This window comes from Blennius ocellaris, assembly GCF_963422515.1.
Source record: "Blennius ocellaris genome assembly, chromosome: 11".
Taxonomy (NCBI): Eukaryota; Metazoa; Chordata; class Actinopteri; order Blenniiformes; family Blenniidae; genus Blennius; species Blennius ocellaris.
This window is the reverse complement of record NC_137660.1, coordinates 7,546,083-7,571,157: the sequence shown is the minus strand read 5'-3', so window position 1 is coordinate 7,571,157 and position 25,075 is coordinate 7,546,083. Positions and strand designations below refer to the sequence as shown.

At 43.8% G+C, this 25,075-nt stretch overlaps 1 protein-coding gene across 2 annotated transcripts in view; it reads right to left on the bottom strand.

Annotated features, from left to right (window-relative positions):
• LOC308136343 (unconventional myosin-IXAb-like) overlaps nt 1-25,075 on the bottom strand; it is a gene marked incomplete at its 5' end in the record, with an annotated part of 120,383 nt that overhangs the window by 57,349 nt on the left and 37,959 nt on the right. Inside the window, 5 exons of one of the 2 annotated variants that reach the window (XM_080504659.1) lie at nt 7,545-7,634; nt 13,459-13,585; nt 13,796-13,896; nt 22,591-22,690; nt 24,880-24,942. In XM_080504659.1, coding sequence (XP_080360785.1) covers nt 7,545-7,634; nt 13,459-13,585; nt 13,796-13,896; nt 22,591-22,690; nt 24,880-24,942 — 481 coding nt within the window. Of the gene's footprint in view, nt 1-7,544; nt 7,635-13,458; nt 13,586-13,795; nt 13,897-18,977; nt 19,021-22,590; nt 22,691-24,879; nt 24,943-25,075 lie in introns of those variants that run through there. The other variant, XM_080504660.1, reaches the window with a different exon arrangement.

Sequence of the window (25,075 nt, the reverse complement as noted above, 5' to 3'; positions counted from 1 at the left end):
TTAGAAGCCTCTGATCAGTATAATGGGATTACACTTGGTTTGACTTGAGTGCCGTTGTAAAACTAGTGTATGTGTCCATTTTCAGTAGAAAAATACGTATTTAGTTAAGAATATGGATAAATACTTGGAAACTACTGGTGCAAAGGCGAAAGCCATTTGTGTGGAGTTCAGCCACATCATTGTGAAATATAATCTATAATAAATCCCCAAATTTACACAAGTTTTCAGTGAATTAAAACAAAACAGCATTACAAAGTTAAAGGCTCAACAGAGTAGAAACAACTCACTATTTTCATTTGAATGTTAAAAATCAAAGTTTCTTCTCTGGTTCATTAAAAAAGTATTGACTCCAAAGATCAGTCAGATGCCTAGTTATTGGATTTGAAAGGCAAAACCCAACCCCGTAAAAAACAACAACTCACAAAGATGTTTAATGACTTCTGCTTAAGTCGCACCATTACAAATAAACTGTAAATAGTCTAGTATGAGAATACAGCATCACTGTAATGGTGTCAAATAGTTTTCTATGTATTCCAGGAGTAAAAACTGTCTTAAAAAGTGAAACAAAAATATCTCAAAAACCTTCCGGTGACCCTTTGCAGTCGAGTTAATAAATCCCAACATCTATGTTCGTGGATTTGACATGAAATACGCAAAAACTATTAAAGTACACATCGCATCATTTTACCCCAGACAGTTTCTTTCCATTTGGTGGTTGTCATCACGCTGATGTCTGCTACGTAAAAAACGAAGTAGTCAAGATGAATTCAAACCAGAGAGCATTTAGATGTAGTTTAAGATTTAGTTTAAAAGCATATGATCAGGTTAAGGGGAAGCGCTTGGTAATGTCTCCATGCTGGGACTTTCTGGCATCATTTCAGTTCAGTAGGAGGTAATGCAGACATGCCCCACATCACTGCAGTTTATAGTCGAACATGTCAGAGGCTGAGCTTTAACAATCCAAACACAACCATCAGCTAATACAGAGAAATAACTTGCTACTTATTGGTGTGTAACTTGCTGTGACACTTTAGTTTCCGTAGCTCTATCTATCTATCTATCTATCTATCTATCTATCTATCTATCTGGAAACTGGGGAAAACGCAACCATTTGAGAATGCTGGACCCCGTCTTCTTTTAGACGGCAGAACCGCTGCTACGTCGCACGACAGCCTTAGTAAATAGTTCTTATACACATGCACGAGTAGATGAACAATAACAATGGCTGCATCTGGTGTGTCATGACTCCCAGTCCAGATTCTCCCGGGATTCTAGTAGTTTTATAGTTGAGAGTTACCGGGATTAATAATCCAACTTGGCCGTCTGTCTATAAGAATGTGTCTGTGTATTCCCATTGTTAATGTTTAGAGGATATTGTTCTCTGCACACGGGTGTGTGGTTTCATTGTAAAAACAACCAACAGCACCCACCAGTGGTCCAACATGAACACTAAATCCTGCCCAGTGTTCTTGCTGTTTCTGTGTAAATGGACATAATTATCAAAATGAGAGTGTCAACTAGCCTTTATTGCTTTTTTTTTATTACTGCCAAAGAGAAATTGAAAGAACTATAAGAACACAATAAAAATTTGAGCACTGTGCAATTTCAAACAAGAACACTTACCCCCCCCACCCAAAAAAAAAAAAAAAAAACACGTAATTACCACCAGGCTGTAATGTAACCGTGGTGTTGTTCGCACTCTGTGAACCCGATCACGCCGCCACTGCACATGCACCCACTGCGCCTGCTGACGTCCGCATGCTGCCGTGATGAGGCTTTAAAAGCTGCCTCTTCACTTCTTGCATTATTGATCGCGGGGCGATATTTTTATCCTGTGTGCGACGTGCCCGTAACCACAAGGTTACATAAGACTGTGATGAATAATTTCAGAAAGAGTCACCACCCGGATGCTTGGGTAGGAGCAGGAGATTGGCAGGTTCCATGCTGACACGAGACATGCTCACTGAGCGTGCATTGTCTCCGTGTTTTGCCATGTAATTTAATTATTCAACACAATGGGACCCCGTTAGGTTCTCGGAGGGAGCCTCGCGGGAAGAAATGGGCTGAAAAATGTTTCACTAAAGGGCCACCCAAGGACCTGACAAAATAATTAGCAGGAATGTATCAGAGACGTTGGTAAACGCCAACAAACCCGGCTGTTAAAGCGGGTCTGAGCTAGCGTTTGAGATTATAAGGCTCGCGGAGGGGGACTTGTTGTTTGCCGTGTTTCCATTTCTGTCTCTCGTTCCTCCACTTGAAAACCACAGGAGGTGTAAAACACCAGCATGAGGTCACGCCGCACGTGGCCCGCGAGCTGGCTCGCTGCAGGACGTTTCAGCAGCGTGCACGTTACACAACATCACATCAATCTGTGTGTGTTCTTAATTAGCATTTATGTACTCGTCTCCATCGGTGCCCATCTGGGTGTCTATATGTTAAGGGAGACATTTTACAATCCGACTAATAAAATGGAGAGTTCCTTTATATTCTCTCACCATGTGGCCACAACCACTTTGAAAATAACACAAAACCTCTTTTGTGAATGGAAAGAGAATCAGACACACTTCCTCTTCCCCGTGTCTTTCAACCAGGAAGTGGTGGAGTCTGATTATCTGCAGCCACATCAAACAGGTCAAAGTCAAACAACTTGCCTTATCTCCACATGGTACACACACACACACACACACACACACACACACACACACACACACACACACACACACACACACACACACACACACACACACACACACACACACACACACACACACACACACACACACACACACACACACACACACACACACACACACACACACACACACACGACAAGAAGCAAGTTTTCGACAGCTGTTTTGACAAAAATACAATCAGGACTATTATATGGTGTCAAAGAAAAGTAAGGCGTTTTCTTTTTACTGAAGAAGCTTCCAAATAAACTGAAATGACGGACAGACGGGCTTTCTTTGAACAGAAAAATCAGAAACTGAAGATCATAAACGAGATTTTCAGGTATGTCTTTGGGAATCTGTAGTATTTTCATATTATAGATCACGGGTGTCAAAAGAAACGCGGAAAAAAAAAACCCAGCCCGCAAGATACTCCAATCCAGCCCAACAAACCACCGATCGGTGATGCTGATATGAAAGCTAACAAGCTAGCATTAGCTCCAAAGCCATGCTGTTTGTAAAAACATGCATAATGCAACAGCTATAGGAGAAGTTTTTTGGGACATTTCATTATATATTGCACCAGATGTGACCAAATATAGAGGAAGTTCAACAGATCATTGAAGTTTACAACTCAAATATGTTAGAATAAAAGGTCCTGAAAGTGCTCCACACTCATGTTCCCACATCAATGGGAACACAAGGTGCTTGACCTCCACTGGAAGGTTTCGCTCAACGACGCTTTGAAAATAGAGTCCAGGTCAAAGTGAGCTTCATTGTCACGTCTGACATACAAAACATGGGAGAATTGAAGTGTCTTCACATGCAGAATAAAATAATTGACATTATAGGCAACTTATATCACAAATAATAAGAAATATATTCAAAATATACAGTAAAACATCTGATTAGGGACACCCTAAAATAGAAGGGCAATAGTCCACTGGAGACAGTTGTCCTCTCTTTGGAGGGGCGGATCACAAGGACAAATTGTAGGACCAGTTGATACTGAACGAAACAAACACCAAATATGCTCTGGTTATTTAAAAGCACATAACTCAACCAATACAAAGATGTATACAATACATCTACATCTAGACACATGTATAAAAGATGTATAAAAAAATTATTATTAAATAAAGTTTAATGTACTTCAGAGACCACTTACAGTCCAGTTTCATCCTGAGTGATCAGACTGGTAAAATATTGTTATAATAACCTTTAAATTTACACTTTTTTCTTTGTTGTGGTCACAGTGTATGGAATCCAATTGTCTATATTTCTACAAGATCAAACAGTTAGTCCTGAAAATGATTACAATCTCAACATAAAGTCAATTTTAAGGAAACATTCGGATGCAAAATACAATGAAATGTCACAAAACTTGTATAAATCCTCTATTGGTCCTTGCTTGGTGGACCTGATTGGAGCCTGTTGGTCGGCTTTGACCCACGGGCTCTATGTTCTCTGTTAGAAAGGCAAAGTTAAACTTTCATGTATGTGCAGAGGACACATGACTTCAAATCGTCCTCCACCCTGTGGTGCTAGGCTCTGACCCTCTGCGGTCCACTGCACGATCTGTACGCACCGACTGCGTGTATCACCCGCGGCCTGAATATTCGAATAATCCGGTCCAGTCCAAGCATTTTGGCTGTTTCAGTGTCGCTCGGCTTGATATTTGCCAGGAAAACCTGTCGGTTGTTCGTCAGGTTCTCGCTCATTACGGTGTGTGAACAGTTAAATATGTGTCCGTGCACAGTGACGTGTCGCTCTTACCGGGGCCGCTCCTCACAAGTTCTCCTATATTGGGAAAGGTGAGGGCTCGAACCTTTATGCTACTAATCTGCTACTTTTCCCCTTAAAGGCATTTGTTTTGCTCACAAACACGTTCAGTTCTGGACCACTGCTCTGCTGAAAATCCACAGTGATTGATCAACTTTGGTTGCTGCCTCCAAGCTTTGGAATAGTTTCCATTAGCAAATAAGAGTTGCAAACACCACCGATTGATTAAAGGAAATCTATCTCAACTGGATTCTAGTAACAGTTGGATTACTAGATTACATTGTCTCCCATTTCATGTGCAGTTTTATCACATGAAACATTTTAAATATGTCTTGATTTCATTCATTTTTGCAATATTTTACCTTTGCTGAAACCCCCCCCCCCCCCCCCCCCCCAGCAGTTTTTAAATGATTTGTAAATAAACTGACTTTACATCTAAACTTCTGAATGTTGTGACAAATGTTTCATCGCCATTGAGTGAAGACTGAAGGTGGGAAACATTTGGCTGGAGTAGGAAAACGCTTTCCCCCCTCACTGGAGAAACGACAGCTCCTTATAAAGATATCCCAACCGGCCCAAGCGGAGAGCGTCTAATCAGATTAGGGATCTTCCCGGCCGCAGTGGAGGAAATGCCAGCCTGTGTTGTGCAGCACATTGAAGGCCGGCAGGTCAGACACCTCATCCAAAGCCGTGGGCTGATGGGACAGCTGCCCAGCACACTTTCTCAACCTCTCTTCATTATTTCTGAGAAAAAAAAAAAAAAGTTGCAACACTTGCCAGGTCCTTTTTAGTTCCGTTTCCTTTGTATAAAAACAGGCGTGTTATGGATTCCACAGGTGGCCTTCAAACTCGCTCCCACGACCCTCAGTCGGTTCAGGGATGGGCTTCACGTTCACCACTGACGAATGCTTGCAGACCTCAGTGAGGAACCAACTTCAATGCTGCATCTCCAGAGAGACAACTTTCCAAAGTGGGTGGACTGTTTGTCCACTGCGTTCAGTTTTTATTACATGAACTCTGTTTAACGGGCTGTGGAAGTACTGGGAAGCACATCAGCCCACATTTGAACGTAAAGTCGATCTTAAAGACTTCCTCCGGCTGTCACCATAACGCTCTGCTGGGCTGCCGTCCTCTATATGTTCTCATGCATGACAGATCATCTGAAACCATAATGTTCACACAACCGAGTGAATCTCTTCCCAAGAAACAAATATTGTATTCTTGTTAACCGCCTGTCATACAGACTCATTGTGCAAGTTTCTCCGCTCCTCCACATCATTGTCTCCAGCGACGCGGAGACTTTCCTGCATTGTGCTTTGTATCGGAGTCGGCTCGCAGAAACATGGCTCCATTGCTCCTTGTTTGGTTATTCTAAAGTTGGCACTAACATATAGCACAGTAACATTTCCTCTCTTTGAGTGTACAGTTTGGGGATTTCCCATAATACTGTTCTCCTTGTTTTCATCTTTCCCTCCCTCCGATGAATGAGGGCTGCTCGACTCGCCCCGGCTCCCTTTACATCTCGCTCCTTTCAAGATAAGACCAGCCAGAGAAGCAGGGGGGGGGAACTTTTGATGCGGCGACACCAGAAACCACAAGACGGGATTTATCATTGCTCCGAGCCCTCGTCCCGGATCAGATTTCCCCTGGTGTCGCCTGAGCTAGCGTTACGCAGCTACCCTGGAAAGAGTCAAATTAATGTATCGGAAACATGCGCGACTGAAACAGAACGAGGCGAAGTGTATTAACCAGGATTTGGTTGCTGGCCTGCAAATTGTATATTCCAGTGAAGGCTGCACATTCCTGAGACGAGACCACATGACTGCAGCGATTGGGGGTGTGTGGGAAGAGTTGGAAGCAGCCATTGTTGGGCTCCACTAACCCGCCGATCAGATGGGGAGGTCGAGCTGAGCTGGTTATAAGCAGGCTATCTATGTGCAGCATTTCCTTCCTCAGACAAAAGACCCTGCAGCCACAAGCACAGAGCTGGACCCGTTTCAGTCCGACAGAGCCAGCTAAAGGCTTTTGGGGATTCGGTATTAATATTCAGCAGCACCATGGTACATTTGTATGTAGGTCAACAGAAGCATCAAAGAGGTACAAATCTGCAGACGGCAAGTGGTTGGAAGGCTGCACTGACGGGGTTAAAGTCACTGCTGCTTGGCTCGACAGGAAACCGGAAGTCGCAGAGGAAGAGACTCCTATCAAAAGAGACTTAGGGGGAGGAGGAGGAGGTGGAGGGGGGATTGAGGCCACAACAAAACTCCCCAGACAGGCTCTGAAGCAAGCACAGACACAGACACAGACTCTCCCCTGCAGCTGAGACACCACAGACAATCCTGCTTTCTACTCAAAATACTTCTTTTAATTAATTATGAGTGATTTTCAAGTCAAAACGCAAAGCCTTCGTTGCATTGCTGTGGTGCTGGGAGCCACTGAAAACACAACTTTATTAAAAAACAGCTCCCAAGGTGGAACTTTTCTGAAACGGCAACGTAAACACTGCTGCTAGGCCACAGTAATCAGTTCTTCTGCACATGCCTGGGTAGATCGACAATAACAACAATGCTTGCCTTCAGAATGTCTCCTGGAACTTGCTCGTTTTGTAGATGAGTCACCAGGAATAACAATCCAACTTCAACCTTGTCCATACAAATATTTGTGTAATCGCCATAGTTAGTGTTTACAACGTATTGTTCTGTGCATGCATGTGTGTGTGTGTGTGGTTGCATTACATAAAAAAAAAAAAAAAAAAGCTCCCGCTGGTGGCCCCACATGCCAACTCCATAGTTTTCAGCATTACTGCCTTTGCTGTGTGAACAGACATCGTTTTCAAAACGTCGCTATGTAAACACAAAACTTTTCTGAAACAAAAGTGCAAAAATGACGAGTTTTCACTTGAAATGTTGCCAGATCCCACCTCAGCCCTTTTCGCCACGCGGTAGCACAATATAAAACATTCATCAAGAACAACCTAAAAGTTTAATATTGTCTGGGCGAAGGGAAGGAAATAGTTTGTGTAAAACTCGGTGTATTTGGGAAGGAAGTGTGCAGGAAATCCTTTGTCTGCTTGGTGTGTTATTGAAAGGTCACCTCGGCCAGCTTGTAGGGGACGATGAGCCTCTCTCCCACAGTCACCGTCTTCCTTGTTGTCAGTGCTTCCAGCAGCATCTCCTCTTTCACCTGCAAAACAACGATGACAAACAGCCGGGTGAGCAGAAACATAACGACCCCGGAAACTAAAATTAAGAGGAGAAAACAACCACTGAGGTGATAGTACAGGGTTACCCCCCCACCCCCCGAGTAATTTCACAATGAAAAAATCCTTAGAATGTTGATCAGGACAACCTAATGATGGATTAACATGATCCAGTAGCAGATTATATGGAAAATTATCATTCAGATGTTTATCCAAACTACATTCATAACAGATTCCTAAAGGTCAAAGGCTGAGATTTCATTACAAGCTTACATGTCCCACAACGCAACCCCCTTCTTAATACCACACCACTTTTTAAAGTGACTTTAAGTGAATTAAAATGCTTCTCCAGTCACCAGATGTCCGTCCAGAAGAGTGCCTGTGGGCTGTAGTGGAGGAGGAGCTTCACAGAGTGGACGTTCAGTTCAGTACTGTCGTGTTTACAGTTTTTGTCATTTAAATACAAGTCAAAGTGAGTCGTCTATCACAAACCTTTCCCCTCAAGTCCTCAATTAAAACCTGAACGCCAACGCAGTATCACAACTTGCAATGTTTCAATAGTTAGAGGTATAAATACTACCCTAAATCTGGGCATAGATAGAATCTTCTACTTACTTCAAGCTAAATTACTGCTGAAAAGGTTAGAAATCAGGGAGCAGGGATGGCTGTTTCTCTAATTTACTGGCTGAAGCAGTCGAGTTGCAGCTATAGACAGATACGCCCCCTATTTTTTTTTTCATTCATCGATGTGTATTTTACTGAGGAGAGCCAAAACACCGTGAACAACAACAAAAGAGTCTTCACATATCTGATGTGGAAGCGGTTCTCATTACCGACGAGGCTGAAGCTCATGATAATCCCTGCTGCCCCGGACTTGCATTGCTGACCGAGATTAGCTCAAAACACTGTGTGTGTGTGTGTGTGTGTGTGCGTGTGTGTGCGTACACACCACCGCACACACACACAGAGCTATGTGGCTTCACGTGTGAGTCTGACTCTAAACTTGGCTCCCGACAAACCATTGATGACAGGCCCACAGTGGGAGAAGCAGATGTCACCACACACCTCTCCTCCATCGGCAGGGATTAAGGGAGTGGGCCGAACAGCTGCTGTGGAACCGCGCGTGTGCGTGTGTGTGTGTGTGTGTGTGTGTGTGTGTGTGTGTGTGTGTGTGTGTGTGTGTGTGTGTGTGTGTGTGTGTGTGTGTGTGCGTGCGTGCGTGCGTGCGTGCGTGCGTGTGTGTGATGTCTTCATGTATAAAAAAGCAAAGGCATTAATTCAATCGCTAATACCATTATGGATGTACTTCTGTCAGCCGCCTGTGTGCTAGATGAGGGAGGAGGGAGGAGGGAGGAGGGGAGGAGGTGCTGTGCTCGTGTCTGTGTGGGGGTGAAGTGGGGGTGGCGGTGGCGGCATAATCAGACTTCATTTCACACTGCCTGGTAATCTCTCCCGCTGAGAGCAAAGCCTATTCTGCAGCCCGGTGATTGGTCTTTAGCGGTAACAGGTTTGCTGCGCTGCAACGATCACAGGTTGTAATACGCAGAAGTTTGTAAGCGCGGTCCTGGGTCACCGACTCTGGTTGGAAGTCAAGCATTTGTTTGCTTAATTGCTTTCTAATTGGCAAAAGCCAACATGTGAGAGTTATCCAGATAAAAACCTGCTAATCCGAGTTGTTTTCTGTCCCCTATCGAGAGAACGACTCGGCCAACTGGCTGCTGTCTCCTTTCAAATTAAAATGTATTTACACTTTCACAAGTGTGTGTCTATACGGCAGGCCATAGCAGATTTGCAGAACAAAGCCGGGAACTTAATTTCTTATCAACTTTACACAGACTGGGTCACAAGATCTGACAGCAGATAATGTGTACTTTGTTAAAATTAAGGTTACTTGATTCACAAAGGCTGAGCTCAGTAATGACATCAGGGGTGTCAAACATAAGGCCCATTGGCGAAAAATTTCTCCGCATCAGAGGCTCCAATCCGGCCAAACCACCAATTAAATGGTAGAAAATTTCAAAGAAAAAGGATTTTGAACAAAGAGGGCGCAGCACAGCAGTGAGACCCTGAAATCATTGCCAGCAAACGAGCATTATCCTCCAGAGTGAGATTGTGAAAACACCCATAATGCAACAGTTTAACGCCTCTGAGCGAGAGCATCAGTATTCTATCAAGTTATGCAGCACTGAATTGGTGGGAGGCTGGAAGACGTCTAAATTCTAAATGTTCTGATAGTACAAATGATACTTCAAGCACCAATGTTTTCGTGAGAACGCGTCAGCTCCATTAAAATGAATAGAGGTTTGAGCCAGAACTGATTTCAGCCTCCGCAACAGTGTTTCAAAGCCGCTCGCAAACACCCACCAACAGATTCAGGCTTTAGTGGGATTTGTTCTCACAGAAAGCTGCTCCTCTGGGACCGATTTGCAGTTTGCACAGAAATGTTGCTGGCAACGCCGTATCCCTCAACTCCTAACCCTGCAGGATCTGGCCTGTCAGCCATCCATCAGCTCATACGAGCTCCACTTCCGCTTCCAGTTCCACCTCCGCGGGAAGCAGGAAGTCCCGGCCAGTTTCAATCGCATTCATGCGTGAGTCTGCACTCAGATCTCCTCGAAAGGAGCTTTGAATTTAGTGACCAGCAGCAGTGGTCAACGTCGCATCCAGACAGAAATTACTAAACGGCTTTACGCAACAGACATCTGTTATTCTCGCAAGCTCAGACCTCGAGCGGTGTCAGAGTGCACTTTAGTTAAGCCTTCTGCAAAAGTGAATGACTCAACATGAACCTCAACATGTTCAACCATTTAGCAGACTCTCTTGCGCCAAGTGTCTAAAAATGAAATGCTGCATTACTAAAACATAAGAGCTAAGTAGCGTTGATGGTGTCTGTCTGCTGTGTACAGCCAGACCATTTATCTCCAGGTAGAGCTGGGTGAGACGATGAAATTACAACTATATTGAAGACAAAGCAATTTTAAAGTCATAGAAAGACGAGACTTTATCGCATTGGAGGAACTGTTTTTCCACATTTAACCCATCCGAGTGATAGTTGCGTTTAAATACGTATACAAGGAGCGGTCTTGCAGACATCGGTATTCTCTCAGCGGAGAGATTTAAAGTTAAAGACATAAAACAAACTTGCTTCTCTGTTATCTTGTTATCATGTGGCTATTGATAAAGTTAGTGTGCTGCGGTGCAACATTGAGCATCTACTTTGGATAGTTTTGTTTTTTCTTAGTTTCTATAAGATTACAGCCATTGTTGTTTATCATCGAATCTATCAGTGTGTGAAACATCTTATCTTGGGCTTCTTTCTGGACTGATGCAAGACATGGTGCTGGATCAACTCACTATACCACCTTGTGGTGCAACACGGTATTACAAGGGTAGAGGGGATTAGACCAGTTGGTTAGAAAGCAAGTTTTCGGAGAGACACACATACTGCAATACACGGTCATGACGATTGTTGACGCACATTGGTCTTTTTTGTTTCATAAATGTTAATCCAGTTCTTTTAATCAGAAATGCTATGTTTTGTACGTCTAAAGAAAAACCTAAATCAAGACTTGACTCGGCACAAAACAAGTTGTTTTTTGTTGTCCATTGCAGGAAATGATTTCCACACCAAACATCCTTCCTGAAGAGGATTTCAAACAGAGGTTCCCCACACTCAAGGTGGAGATTTATCGACGTGACCTCATAAAATTCAAAAGAAGATCAGCTCATTTAATTCACTCCATTTCATCCTCTGAAGACATTGCGTCCCAGCAGAAATGTTTCCACACTGAAGCCTTCAAAGTGTTCGGCTTTGAATTCATCACACCGCGGTTTGGTTTTCCATCTTTCTTCATCTCCACTTGGAGAATGTTTTATACGTCCCGAGGGACAAATAGCCATCCCTTTCTGCATCAACTAACAGACGTCCAAATAAACTTGAACCGAAAACATTTGACCCGTCCTGAGCATGTGGCCAACATGTGGCCGGGTTCCACTCGGACTCTCTGGAGAGCGAAAGAGAGCGCTCTGCACGCTGAAGGGGAGCCCTGGCAGTCTCTGCACAGTCATAACATCCCCGCCGTGCTGCTGACAGCAGTCTCCGGCACATGTCCGACATTGTTTTGTCAGCAACTCAACAAGCACATCCGGCTAATCGCAGCACTTTGTGACCGGGGGACCGAGAGGTGACGCCGTCCCTCAGTCGCCAGGTAAATCAGAACAGTGTGTGAGTGTTGGAGTTTTGTCATTGAGCAATTTCAGTAAAGTGTGTGTGTGTGTGTGTGTGTGTGTGGTCTGAAGTCATCCTCACCAATGACGCCAGAAGCAAGCACGCTTTCAGAAACGTGTATGCGCAGTGTTACACGTTAACACGCACTGAACGTGTTTTTCCACGTCTTTTGTTCTTCTACGAGATGGACGGAGAATTCAAAGCACTGATCTGTGGATCGTGGCAAAGTTTTCTTTGGAAAATAAGCCTCCAAAATCCAATATTGACAAACATCTATGGTCAACACAAACCAGGTAAAAAAACTAAACTATCAATCGAGACGGGGTCCGAGTGTCTTCAAAAGTTGCATTTTCTCCTCTTTCCGTGGAGGAGTAGGTCAAGCATTTTGAAAAAGTTCCGCCTTCTCACCCATATTCAAAAATCGCCAAAAAAAATGTGTGTTTTCACTTGAAAATGTTGTGCAAACAGAGCCTCCGTCTCGTGATCAAATAAGTGTTTTGTGCGTAGAGCCAGGTGAGTTTACACATTATCGTGTTGAATTTGGATTAAAATTAAAACTTCTCTGGAGGGAGAATATCTACTTGTGACCACCTGCTACCATAACTTGATATTAATTTGTATGACAGTTTTTTTTCCCACTAGGATGATTTTCTATTGTGGAAAAACCAACAAAGTCATTAAATCATAATTAAAACCAGTTTTAAAGTGCAAAATTGGTCAAAGCTCACGTTCAGAAATTAAAACTACTAAAATATGATATTTATCTGCAATAACTTAGTATTTAAGTTTCACATATTTCGCACCAAATATGTTCTACCTCTTTTCCCTGATGATTCACCAAACATGGTTATTCCCCCTATCAAGGGTCCAGAAGGAAAACACCTGTCATGTCACAAAGACACGATTAAAACCATTAAAGCTTTACCGTCTGACATGTTTCTAAAACAAAGGCTATCGTCCCGTGCAGGTGAACTGGGGACAGACGCAGGGACGGACTGTTTGTAGTGGGACGGCTGTGAGGACAGCCGCTACGCAAACGGCACTTTGTGGAAGTGCTGGACGGTCGGACGGCTCTTTGGAACCTGAAGCACCTCTTAACTTGTGCCGTCACCACAAGCTGTGCTCTGAGAGTCCTCCGCTGTCCAGAGAGCCTCTATTGTGAAAACCCACATGTGGGACGTAATCTCTGGCAACGAGAACGGCACAGAGCGGGAGGCGGGGGGGGGGGGGGGGCGAATGGATGCAACTTGTTTTCCAAGTCCATGCGGTGTTGAGTATCTCTGGTGGGCATGTGATGGAATAACTTGGCAAAGAAAAAATGGCAAAGAAAGAATTTGGGGAAAAATAAACAAACCCTGTGGCAAAGCCCTGCTCCCATTCCTCATTTTTATTGTCCTTCAAAGTAAAGCGGAGGATTGCACTTCAGCTTAGAAGTGAGAACTGAACATGTTCAAGTGGCATTTTTGCAGCATTCCAAGTCATTTCAATCCATTTCTCTCTTCTTTTTTTTTCTTTCTTTTCCTTAGGTTGTGTAGAACCGTACAAACGAACACTGAAGCCGCTGTCCTGCAGCTGCTTACCTCCAGCAGCTCGGAGACGATGGGCAGGACCTCTGGGTTGCAGATGTCGATGGAATCGTCCCTGTAGGTCTTCTTCTTGTAGCGGATGTTTCCCAGGTGGAGGATCGCTGACAGCAGGGAGAAAATCCTGACCAGGGACAAACATGAAAGTGCATGAAAAACGGCCTTTTTAACCCCAAAGCAGGTGAGTCAAACACATTTCATTTCAGGGGCCACATATACGACAACACAGCGTCTGAGCCGCTGCTGCTTCGGTAATTTTCCCCCGAATAAAGTGATGAGGCAATCGTCGTCTTGGACGTCGGAGCAGTTGAAGCATGTGTGTAGCTCATCTTACTGTTTGCGCGTGGTGGGGAGGAAGCCCACCATCTCCATGGCCAGCTGCAGCCGCTCAAAGTCGTGCTTCAGGTCTTCTCCTTCCACTGTAAAGCAGTCCTGCTGGTGTCGGGGGCCAAAAAAACACAAAGAAAGAAAGAAAAAAAAACAAAACAGAAACATCAGCATCACAGTTATTCAGTATTTTACAATACATTTGTCAACCCGGTCATTAACATCAGCACATTTCAAACAACGAAATCAAAAGAGCTGCGAATGAAAGCAAAGTCCCAAGTATATGCAAGTATATTTATGTCTTGGAGTGACAAACACGACACGACACTGAGACCAGAGTCACGGTGATCATCAGTAACGTCGCAGTGAACGCCGGCGAGCTTCTACCTGGGGAAGAAGCCATGAAACCACACTGATCCACATGCACACACATGCAGGGACGCTGCAGAAACTGGGTGCCTTCACAAGCAAAGACATACAAATACAGGCCAGACATGGTGGGGATGGTTTTTGCACATTTCCCTGTGAGAACGGCACAACGCTTTTCCATACTGTTTGCATATGAAGGATGAATTCGGCTCTACGGCATTTAAAAGGGACTCGTATTGATACTCGGGATCTGCAAGTAGCTAAAGGTTCCTACTCACACTTGTACACGTCCTTTAAAAAAAAAAAGGTGGTATTATTGCATCCCTACACTGTATGGGGATCTACGTCAGCTGGTACCACTCAGTAAAAACGCCACGTAAACACGAGCACAATACGTTTAGCAGCTGAACTGATCGGAGGGGAAAACACCCGGTCAGGATGTCCGACTCGGCTCAGTGATTAATAGCAAATAATAATAATAATAAAAGAAATGACACGCAAACAATCAGATTTTATTTGTGGGAGGCAGATACGAGCTAACTGAGTGGAACCGAGACGTAAACAGATCTGTGCAGCGGCGGAGCAGCGACGGCGTCCGGCGAGGGTTCCACTCAAGACTGTAGCGCGACGGAGATGCTGAAGGAGTGAACGCAGACGTCGAAGGAGTCAAGAGAGCCGGGATGTGTCTGAGTGTTTCCTCCTCGAGCCCTGGGGTCGGTCAGCGTGTCTCTGCCCCGGCAGTGAGCTTCTCCCAGGCTGTAATTAGCACATACCACAGCGAGAGAGAGAGAGAGAGCGAGAGAGAGAGAGAGAGCGAGAGAGCGAGAGAGAGAGAGACGATACAGGAACCCATAATCCAGACTCTCAATCCGCCTCCTCCACGTCGTTTCACCTCTCCACTGTTTGGCTTTGGACTGCGGAGCCAACAATCAGCGCATTTCTCCGGTGAGCTTCTCCGATTACAACAAAAAAAAAGGGGGGGGGGGGGCGTTTGGAGATTCGTCAAGTTACGGCGAGACGCGCTAAAAAGGCCGCTTTTCAAATTGCCGGGTATGTCGGACCCAAATGGCTCAATGCGATACGTCGAAGGCAGTTGAGAAAATAAAGGGATCAATTTTGGCAGTTGCAAGGGAATACTTGGGTTGAAAACCAAAACCTTCACTATTGGTGCTGAATTAAAAAAAAAAAAAAAAGACATTCCTGAGTGAAAGAAAGTAAAGATGAAGGAACTGAATCTGTTTTAGGTTTAACACAGAATATTTGCTCACACCTGTGGAGGTGAAGACGACACTGCAGGAAGACAGTGAGTTAAATTAACGGCATTAATTCCACAATAACGGATCATTTGAAAATCCGTTTGCATTTACAGATGTTTTGGTTCAGATGAATAATGCTGCTGCAGCGCCGTCTTCCACTAGGCGCTACTTATCAGCCCTAATGTTCCACAAAGCTCCAGTCATAGTTGCTCTTTCACTAAACTCGGGATTGACCCAATGTTTGATCACAGTTAGGGAATATCAATTCAACTGAAGTTTTTTTGGCCAGTTGTCATTATATTTGCTGTACATTGAAAACAGTTCCCAGCTCTATCCATCCCAGTGCAGCAGAGCTTTAACCAGAGCTGCTGGATTGACATTTACGATTTCACCGAGTTGCTTTCCAGTGGTTCCATCGACGCCCACAACACGGCCAAAGTTTTCGGTTTTCACTTGAAATCGCCACGTGAACGGGAACTCAGCGGAAAGCAAACTGTGAAGGCTGACAGAAGTGTCACACAAACGTTAACTATCCCTTCACAACAGTTGTCTGCATGTTCCTCTGGATGCGTTTCCTTCACGTATTTCTAACACGCAGATCGCGGAGCATCTTTGTCCAACTAACTTATGCCACCTGGGCTCAATGGCAGCGGTGTGGGGCAGCTCGGCTCGTGTGGGACAGGAAGCCTCCAGAACAACGTCCCATGACGACTGCGGGCATCGAGACTTTGCAGCTACTTACCACAACTTAGTCATGATTTATGTCATCAGGGCGCCCTCTCGACAAAACCAACATGCCGGCGCGTTACGAGACATTCCACACCATCAAAGAGCAAAGGCACCCAAACAAACACAAAATGCAGCACCCAATAACCCAGCGGCAACACAGCCACGCAATGTTTGGTCGTTGGGATCTCGAGTTGAGCGCTCCCCTGCTTTTCTGATGGATCACATTTCCATTTTTAGCATTTTTTTTTTTTTTTTTAGCTCCGGACGCTTCATGTGGAATCTCAATCTCATTCACCCGCAGAGCAGATTGACCAGAGGCAGAGGGCAAAGGTCAAAGAGGCCCGGAGGACCGGTCAGATGCTCACACAGCTGTCAACCGTGTGTGTGTGTGTGTGTGTGTGTGTGTGTGTGTGTGTGTGTGTGTGTTAGACAGTGACATCATCTCCTTGGACAGTGGGTGTGGGGTTGGGGGGGGGGGGGGGGGGGGGGGGGGGGGCGATGAGGTCTTTGACTGACCTCTAAGTGTCAGCAAACAGTGAAAACAGTGAAAAGGAGCCGTTGCATCAAGGGGAAAGACGAGCGAGCACAAAAAAAAAGAAAGAAAGACGAGAGGAGGGGAAGAAGAGGGACAATTCTATGAGCCTTCAGGGGGAGAAATAGGACTTTCTGGCTTATTTAAAAGAACGACGTCTCAGGATTTCAGGATGCAGTTTTAGACAAATCCATTTGTATTGCAACTAAATGACGTTTCAAAATCCTAAATACAAGATATAGACTTTCCTGGACTTAACAGCTTTAGATAAATAGGAGATCGAAAACAAATAAGAGAAAATGGGATTAAACATAAACAATATGTTCCTTGCTGCAGGTAAAAATCCTTTTATTCGGGCTTATTCCTGGAGAAGTGAATCTCTGTGGTTGTGTGTCTGCTGTGATCATTCACCACGTCATTGTGGTCGTTTGGAGTCCATTTGGGATGTATTTTGTCACTGCGGTCCTTTTGTCTCCTTGTTTTCATTCAGTGTCTCCTTGTTACATTCACTCGTGTCGTCAAAGTTAAAACCATCAATCAAAAAATTACTGCGATAAACCAAAAGTAGTTCTCCTTTTTCCCAAACACAAAGTGACCCAACCACAGCTTCTTTTTCATCCTGAAGCGCTCTCATGTCTCTGCCTCGCCTGCAGAATCAAATTAACAGCATCTCCCGTTGAGGAGGATCCTGTAAACACGACCAGCAAATCCCACTGACCAAACATCACTGGCTGCAGGTGGAGGCTGGCACGGCCGTGGCAGGCTCAGACTTCCAAACAGCCAACACACACACGCGCACACACACACAAACACACACCACAACATGGACCACACAACTGGAGGGAAGCTTCAGGATGTGAACTGCAGCGGTCACTGCCGAAGCCGTCCCATCAAATGAACGTCGCCCAGGAAATTAAGTTAAAAACTGCCTTGCTTTACTGTGTACTACATTACTGGGGAATAGACTTTATGACCTTTTGTAAAAAGTAAAACTGAGCTAAAATGTGACAGTTTGACTTTAATATGATATAAGAACATTATGCCATCATCAGTTGAAAAAAAAAAAAAAGCCTCTGGTAAATTTGAGAAACATTTCATGTGTTATCATGGAGAAATGACACCAACTATACATGTTGTTGAGTCAAAAACTCTTCAGATGTATTTTTCATTGGGTTATGAAGTGAGTAAATATATTAGTTTGTTTTGTTTTATTTAATTGACCCATTTCTGTGTAAATGAGGAAAACTTTTTTTGAAAGCACTCCGTCTCTGTGGAAAAAGAGAAAGTGCAACTTTTTGAAAATGCTCCAACACTGTCTCCATGGAGACGGGGGAAATGCAATATTTTTAAAATCTTGCAACTGCGACACCAAGAATAGCAATGCAACTTTTATATGATTGTCAACGTACTCGCCATTGTTATTGTTTATAGCATACTGATCTCTGGGTGTGGTTTCATTACAAAAGTAACCAACAGCGCCAGCTTGTGGTCTGCCATGCTGACTGCTTATTTTCAGTTTTTCTGAAGAATCTTATGACTCTTTGTATGAAACGTGTACATTTATTAATTCAGCAACTGTGATATGGATTAACGATGTATTAACATAGTTATGCAGTGAATTCAAAATGTGTATGCTGGATTTTACTGTCCATTAACTAAACTTTCTCTATCTTCAAATTTTGCGATCCATCGCTCTTGATTGTTTTATTTGCCAGTAGAGTTTGGTGTCAATACCATCCTAGTTATAATTTGATGGATCTTTAAGAAAACTCTTATGGGAATTTGTGATTGCAGCTCAAAACTAATTCATGTTATTAGGTGTTGCTCTCCTCTACACTTGTGTTCAGTTGGATAAATGAATGGAAACAGTAGTAGAAATCCTGAACCTTCCCTTTAAAGACAACAGTTTCCAGATTTGACAGCACCAGCCAGCTCCCAGCAGCACCATCCACAGCCAAAGGTCAGTTTAAAGGGATTCCTCATTATAGAGATTTGGTTTGTCGAAGCCGCTAATATCCACATCAAGAAACAATAATTTTCTTTTTCTTTTTTTTAAATAAGTCTCACATCACAGTATCAATTGTGATTACGTGAAGGAATCCCTTTAAAGCTTTAACAGGCAGCTTTCCGGAGGTCGGTACCGGCCGCCTCCCTCTCTTTTGCTCCGCTTCACCAAAAGCAGGCGGGTGTGGACGGCCGAGAGAAAATACCGAATAAACAAGAAGCCGACAGCCAGCGCAGCGTGACACACCCATGAACACAGACGTACACAAACAATCCGTCATCCACGTAATGATACTGACCAGATCACTCTCATAGTAATTGTCCCAGTGGAGTTTGTGCGATTTCTTTGTCATCTGGAAGCAAGGCAGAGCGAGTTAGGAGGAGGCTGAATCAAACACAGTGTTCGGGAAATTCACAGACACGACACATGCTGCTGAGAGAGACACACACACACATCCTGGAAGCCAGGGAAAATTAATCCACAACATGGTTCATCGGAGAGAGGAGGCGCTGGATTCAACCGGAGGCGGCTTACAGGAATAACAACTTCTTTTGACATGATTCATTTTAATTTATTGGTTTTTGATTCATATTGTTACCTTTTCTTTCTTCCTTTTACATGAGTTCTCCAGTCTCTTGATATGGCTTCCAGAGAACAACCTGTTCGATAAGCCCTGCGCTCCACGTCCATGGACACAGGGAAACCCCGCAGTACTGCACGTGTGCACTACGCTCATAGAAAGATACTTCTGCACACGTGTGAGTCGGCCAACAGCAATGGAGGCGTCTTGACTTTTAGCGTTGCTCACTCTTTGGAATTTAACAGCTCTTCTTCCATAAAGTGTACATGGACAACCCCCGTCATCTGGATCGCAGGTGGAGGCATTTCTTACATGCAGCAGACTGAGAGGGACAGTAAAACCCAAGAAGAAGCTGAAAGCAGCTTGAAAGTTCACATTCTTCTGCCCTCTGAATGTCTGGTGGTACATAGTGGTGTACTAGGATATACGCAAGGAGAGGACTTATTTTTCAGTCTCATGTCTTCCACTTCCAAATCCCCCATGATGCACCACTCAGAAGCATCGACAACTCGAATAGTTTGTTTTTTTTAACTCTGCCTCTGATTGGCTATTCGCTGCACTGATTTGATTGGTTAATGTCTGTGTTCACTGTGCAGCAGGACAGCTCAGGAGCCAATCAGAGGCCGATTAAGGTGCGTCATGAGTGTGTAATTACTGCTAATCGATGAATTATACCAACATTATGTGACAGTGAGCAACAATTATTGAAGGATTTTCACTAAATACATTTCTATTAAAAGCCACTGTTTCCATAAATAAAACGATAAAAAAAGAAAATGCATTTCCGGGCGACTTTGAAAAAATTTAGCAGGACCAGTACATCATTGAGTGTACGACAAAGCCACAGCACCAACTAGTGGCCTGGCGTGCAAACGACACCGTTTCAGCTTTTAAAGTGTGTCAGTGCGTCAGGAGATCGTTTTCAAAACTTTTCTGTAACAAAAACACAAAAAGCAACGTTTACAGTCGATCGTTCCAATATAAACAGGGCCTGAGTTGAATGTCTATGTTTATGTTTATGTTTATCTTTATATTGCCACAGGCCTGTAAGGAAGATGCATTTGTAGGATGAGCAGCAATGTTCATTATGCCGGTATTATTACTATTGCCTCTTGTGATTAATAGACCCCCATTTATTTTGCTGCTACTGTGTTACTCAATGTTTTTTTTTTTCCCCCCAAACTGCCAACAACATGAATAAAGTTAGTTCAGGGCAGGAAACTTTACAAGAAAACGATACTTGGCTCTTTTGCTCATCCCACAAATGCATTTATGAGGGAAATAAAAACACTTTCCAAAACTATTTATTACTGAGCAGCACGCCAAAAAGCACAAATGTTCTTAATTTATTGCAGTTTGACTCTGAAGTACTTCAGTAAATATACTTGAAAAGGAGCAATCGTCCTCTCAGAGGAGCAGCAGGCCCAAATCTGCATAATCACTCGCCTCCTTTGTGATACTGTTGGTTTCAGGAGTGTGTGTGTGTGTGTGTGCGTGCGTGCGTGCGTGCGTGCGTGCGTGCGTGCGTGTGTGTGTGTGTGTGCTCCCAAAAAACCACACACATATGTGCACATCGAGCACGCGACTGTCGTGTCGGAGCTCGCCAGCACCAGATCCCACAACCAGAGTTTTGCAGTTGCCATGGCAACAGAGCTGTATAGCATAGAGCATACAGGATAGATGAGGGGAGGGGGGTTGTTGTTGTTGTTGTTGTTGTTGTGAGGATTAGGGGAGAAAGAGGATGAGGGAGAAAACTGTTACTTTTTAGCCAAACGGGAGGGAAACAAAGAGCATTTTCCTCTCCTTGTTTTTTTAAAATGTATTTTTACTCTTTGCCTTTTCAGAGTGTGTCGACTGAAAGAGGGGATATGAATCCTCACGTGAGCTGCCAACATGCAGAGGCACACATATGTGGGCTGTTGGCATGTGCACGAGCCTCTTCAAACACACGGATGAGTTCTTGGTGGGATGAGTCAAAAAGAGCCAGGAGGGAGGAAGAGGGAGTCAAATTGTCCATCATCATCATCATCATTATCTTCTGTGTTTGGATCAATCGCTCTCTGAGGCGCTCAGAATGTATCTGTCGATTTGATAAATCATCCTTTTTCCTGCTGTGGGAATGGATGTTTACTCGTAACAAAGACAGGAAGTAGCCGCTACTCCATTAAATCTATATTAAATTACCATCACAGCGTCTCTTTTGTTGGATTGTTGGGTTATTTGCAATGATGATGAAATACTTTCACCTGATAACTGATGTAACGTTTTTTTTATTTCATTTATTCTAAATAACACCCATCCTCACTGGGGGACTGATGTCTAAATATCTTTCTGAACCTATTTTTGACATTTGACTATTTTGACAGCCTGTACTGAATGATAAAGGTAGACTTACTCTGAAAAAGGACCTTTAATGCTCTTTTTCCATATCCTGTGATTCCCTCACCGGTTTTGAAAATTGTTTGAGTCAAAGCTGCTAATTTATCTTTTGCTGGTTCCATAAAACTGTACCTCAGCTCATCCTCAGTCTGCCAAAAGCAGATTTCTCAGATTGATCCATTTTTTCCAATGGCGCTGAGCACAGATTGCCTGTAGTTTGACATCGGCATCATGTCTGATTAGCGCCACAAATCTTTTTTTTGTGGTGTTTTCACACCTTGAAATTGATCCATTGGGGCGACTTTGGTCGAACGGGGTACTGACAGGAAGAGAGCACGTTTCCATGACGACAGAGCACGCCGATATGCAGATTCTCTCGTTTACATCATGCATAATGAGACGCTCGTCATGTTTTTCTTCTCCTCACCATCACTCTTGGTTTTGTCAAGTACATCAACTGTTTTCTTCCTCCGAGTCTGCTGAAATTTGCTCAATCTTATGTGCGCTCCGAGCGTTCACATCTGAGATTTATTCTTTAAAAATAAATTTAATGCAGTGGGGTTTGTTAGAAATTAAACAACAAAGTTTCACTCAACTTAAAACTGAAATCAGGACATATCTCATGAAGGAGAAGGCAAATGAGACCTGACAAAGCCTTTAATGCTGAGCTACGGAGTCATTCCTGTCTGTCGGACTGAAGGAATGAGCAACATGGTGATAAATGTTGCGACGATGCCGTTCACACTGCAGTAGCTGTCCTTACAATTTGTCGGGGTGCATCAGGCTTTGTGCCTATAAGAGCGCCATGCTGCTAAATGGCCATACTGGATTAGTGCATGATTTCTGCACTATCAATATTGACAACAACAAAAAAAACCTGAATACCTGCACATTAAAGTTCAGAAATGTACATTTATCGGTGTGCGAGTGAGTGTTTTCTGTGAGTGCGGACCTGGTTGAGGTAGTGGTATTCCTCAGGTTGGAGCAAGTGGAAGGTCTTCCTCTCCTCTTCACTGGCTCCAGCCAGCAGGTAGTAAAACACGTGGTAGTTCCTGTACACAGGGGGAAAAAAAGAATCAAAAAATACCCAAACATTACTCATTTCTACGGTCCTCAAACCGCAAATGTCGCAAATGAGCGGCGCCTCTGACCCCAGGGCCTCGCGTTTTTTTTAAGTAATTCTATTACAGCCAGAAATGAGCTCCATTCCTAAATATGTGATGGAAAGTTAAAGAAGGGAGGATGTTAAAGTGGAATTAGTAGATGGACGAGAGCGTCTAACTGACCCAGGAGTTCTATAAATGGATTTCACTTATATATAGTGCTTTTCAGCTGCTTGAGCAGAGCCAAAGAGCTTTACATCGTCCATCAGATTCACCCATTCACACGCCAACCGAGGCACTCAGTCCATCCACTGGGAGCCATTTGGGGTTCAGTGTCTTGCTCAAGGGCACTGTGACAGGTGGAGGCGAGGAATCAAATCCACAACCTTCCGATTGAGAGACGACCGCTCTACCCACCGAGCCACAGCCACCCGTCAAAGGTTTAGTGTTCAAAACATTAAATTGCAGCAGCACCTTTTAATCTCCCCTCTATGGGATTAATGATATAAAATGTAATCTACTCTAAGTAGTGGGATTATTTTAAGAATAGTCACATTGGTGACCAGCTGAGGATCATCAGTCACACCTCCTCTGCAAGGATCACTTCATACCGGCTACGTTTACTAGTTCAGGCCTCGTTTATACGACAACGTTTGAAGTGAAAACGATCATTTCTGGTATTTTGGTGCCCGGCGCCACTGAAAACACAACCTTATTTTGTTAACGCCCCGACTTTGCATGCACACCAGGCTGTAGAGAATAACTTTTCTGCACATCGTGGACAATGACAACAATGTTTGCCTCCAGAATGTCGTGACTCCCAGTCCGGATTCTCCTGGGACTTGGGAATGTTGCCGTGCAAACGCAAAACTTTTTTTCTGAAATAAACAGGCTAAACTATGCGTTTACACAAGGCCAGTCATCATCAGCTGCACTGATCACTTTACATCGGCTAACTTAAGTTCCATTCATCTCAGGAAAGCATTAAAGGTCATAATTGATATTCTGCGGGTCACACAGCTAACACGATGTGAATGCTAATAGCCACATAGCGCACACTCTGCAGGGCTGAACCATTCCTCTTCCTGAACGTTTCCCTCCACACTGGGGTCGTCCAGAGGCGACCTGTCATGAACACGACTTTAAGGATTTACAGTAGATTGTACTTTGTTATGAGCCTGCCTGCTAAGGATCTGCGACCGAGTCCTCTGGGAGGTCCCGTCTTCAGTTTCTAACCTATCAATATGGCCGCCAAGGGCCTGTCATCGGGGTGAAACAGAAACCCCGGGCCAATCAGGGTGAGCGAGATTAGATGACTGGTGGAGGGTTTTGCATCTTTATTTGCACTCATAAAGCCGTCATGTCGACAGGATTGAGGACTGCTTCTCTGGGGTGTTTTTTTTTTGTTTTTTTTTCCATTGACCTGGGAGTGATGACAAGAAACATGCATGTGTAAATACATGCTTTACAGACGGGTTATGCTCAGCAGAAACTAAGAAAAATGAAGGGTTGTTGTGAGGTCTAAAGTAAATATTACCAATCCAATGTGAAGTATCTTTAAAGCTGCTTACAACTTTTGAAAAAAAAGAAGGCATTAACAGATTTTGAGAATAATGTGAAAATCTAATATTTCAGTTTCAGATTGACACTAGATCTAGATCCAGTTAGCTGAGGAAATAGAGTCTTAAGTTTCTTCCACAAAGACCATATGAGTGCAGAGATATGGATTCCAGCTCCGATCCCACAGACCAGTGGGTGAGAGGCTCTCACTGTTTCACATTTCCTTTTCAGATTAATTCTGGCTGCACTCCATCACTCAGGGTTACTTAAGGTTCACGGTTTGCTTCTTTCATAGATTTTTCACTGGTGGAGAAAAAAAGGGAGGTGGATATGAAGTAAATTTTTATGTCCACGAAAAAGTGGCCTCAAGCTGTGGCGGAAGTTGTTGATATTCAACAGAGTGGCACATTTTTTTTAAAAAAGCAGGTCGTTGCAGCAAAAATGAGCTCAGAGCTTCTAAAATGTACCATTGAGAGGCAGCGGGAGGCGAGCCGTTACAAACATGTCAGAAATGTGTTGAAAACAGAAGAATTTCTCAAGCATCAGACGTGGAAGAAAACACAGCGAACACCGCTCACCTCTCATTGTGCTCCTGGTAGACCAGTCGCGATTTCTCAAGCAGGTACTTCTCTACGTATGCCCTGGAAGGAAACACAAGCAAACTAATTAAAGTCCACATTCAGAAAACTGTATGGAATAGTCTCTATGATTACGATTGTTTGCAGCCATTGTGTCCGTTCCCCCTCCCCCAACCTTTATTACAAAACAAGTTTT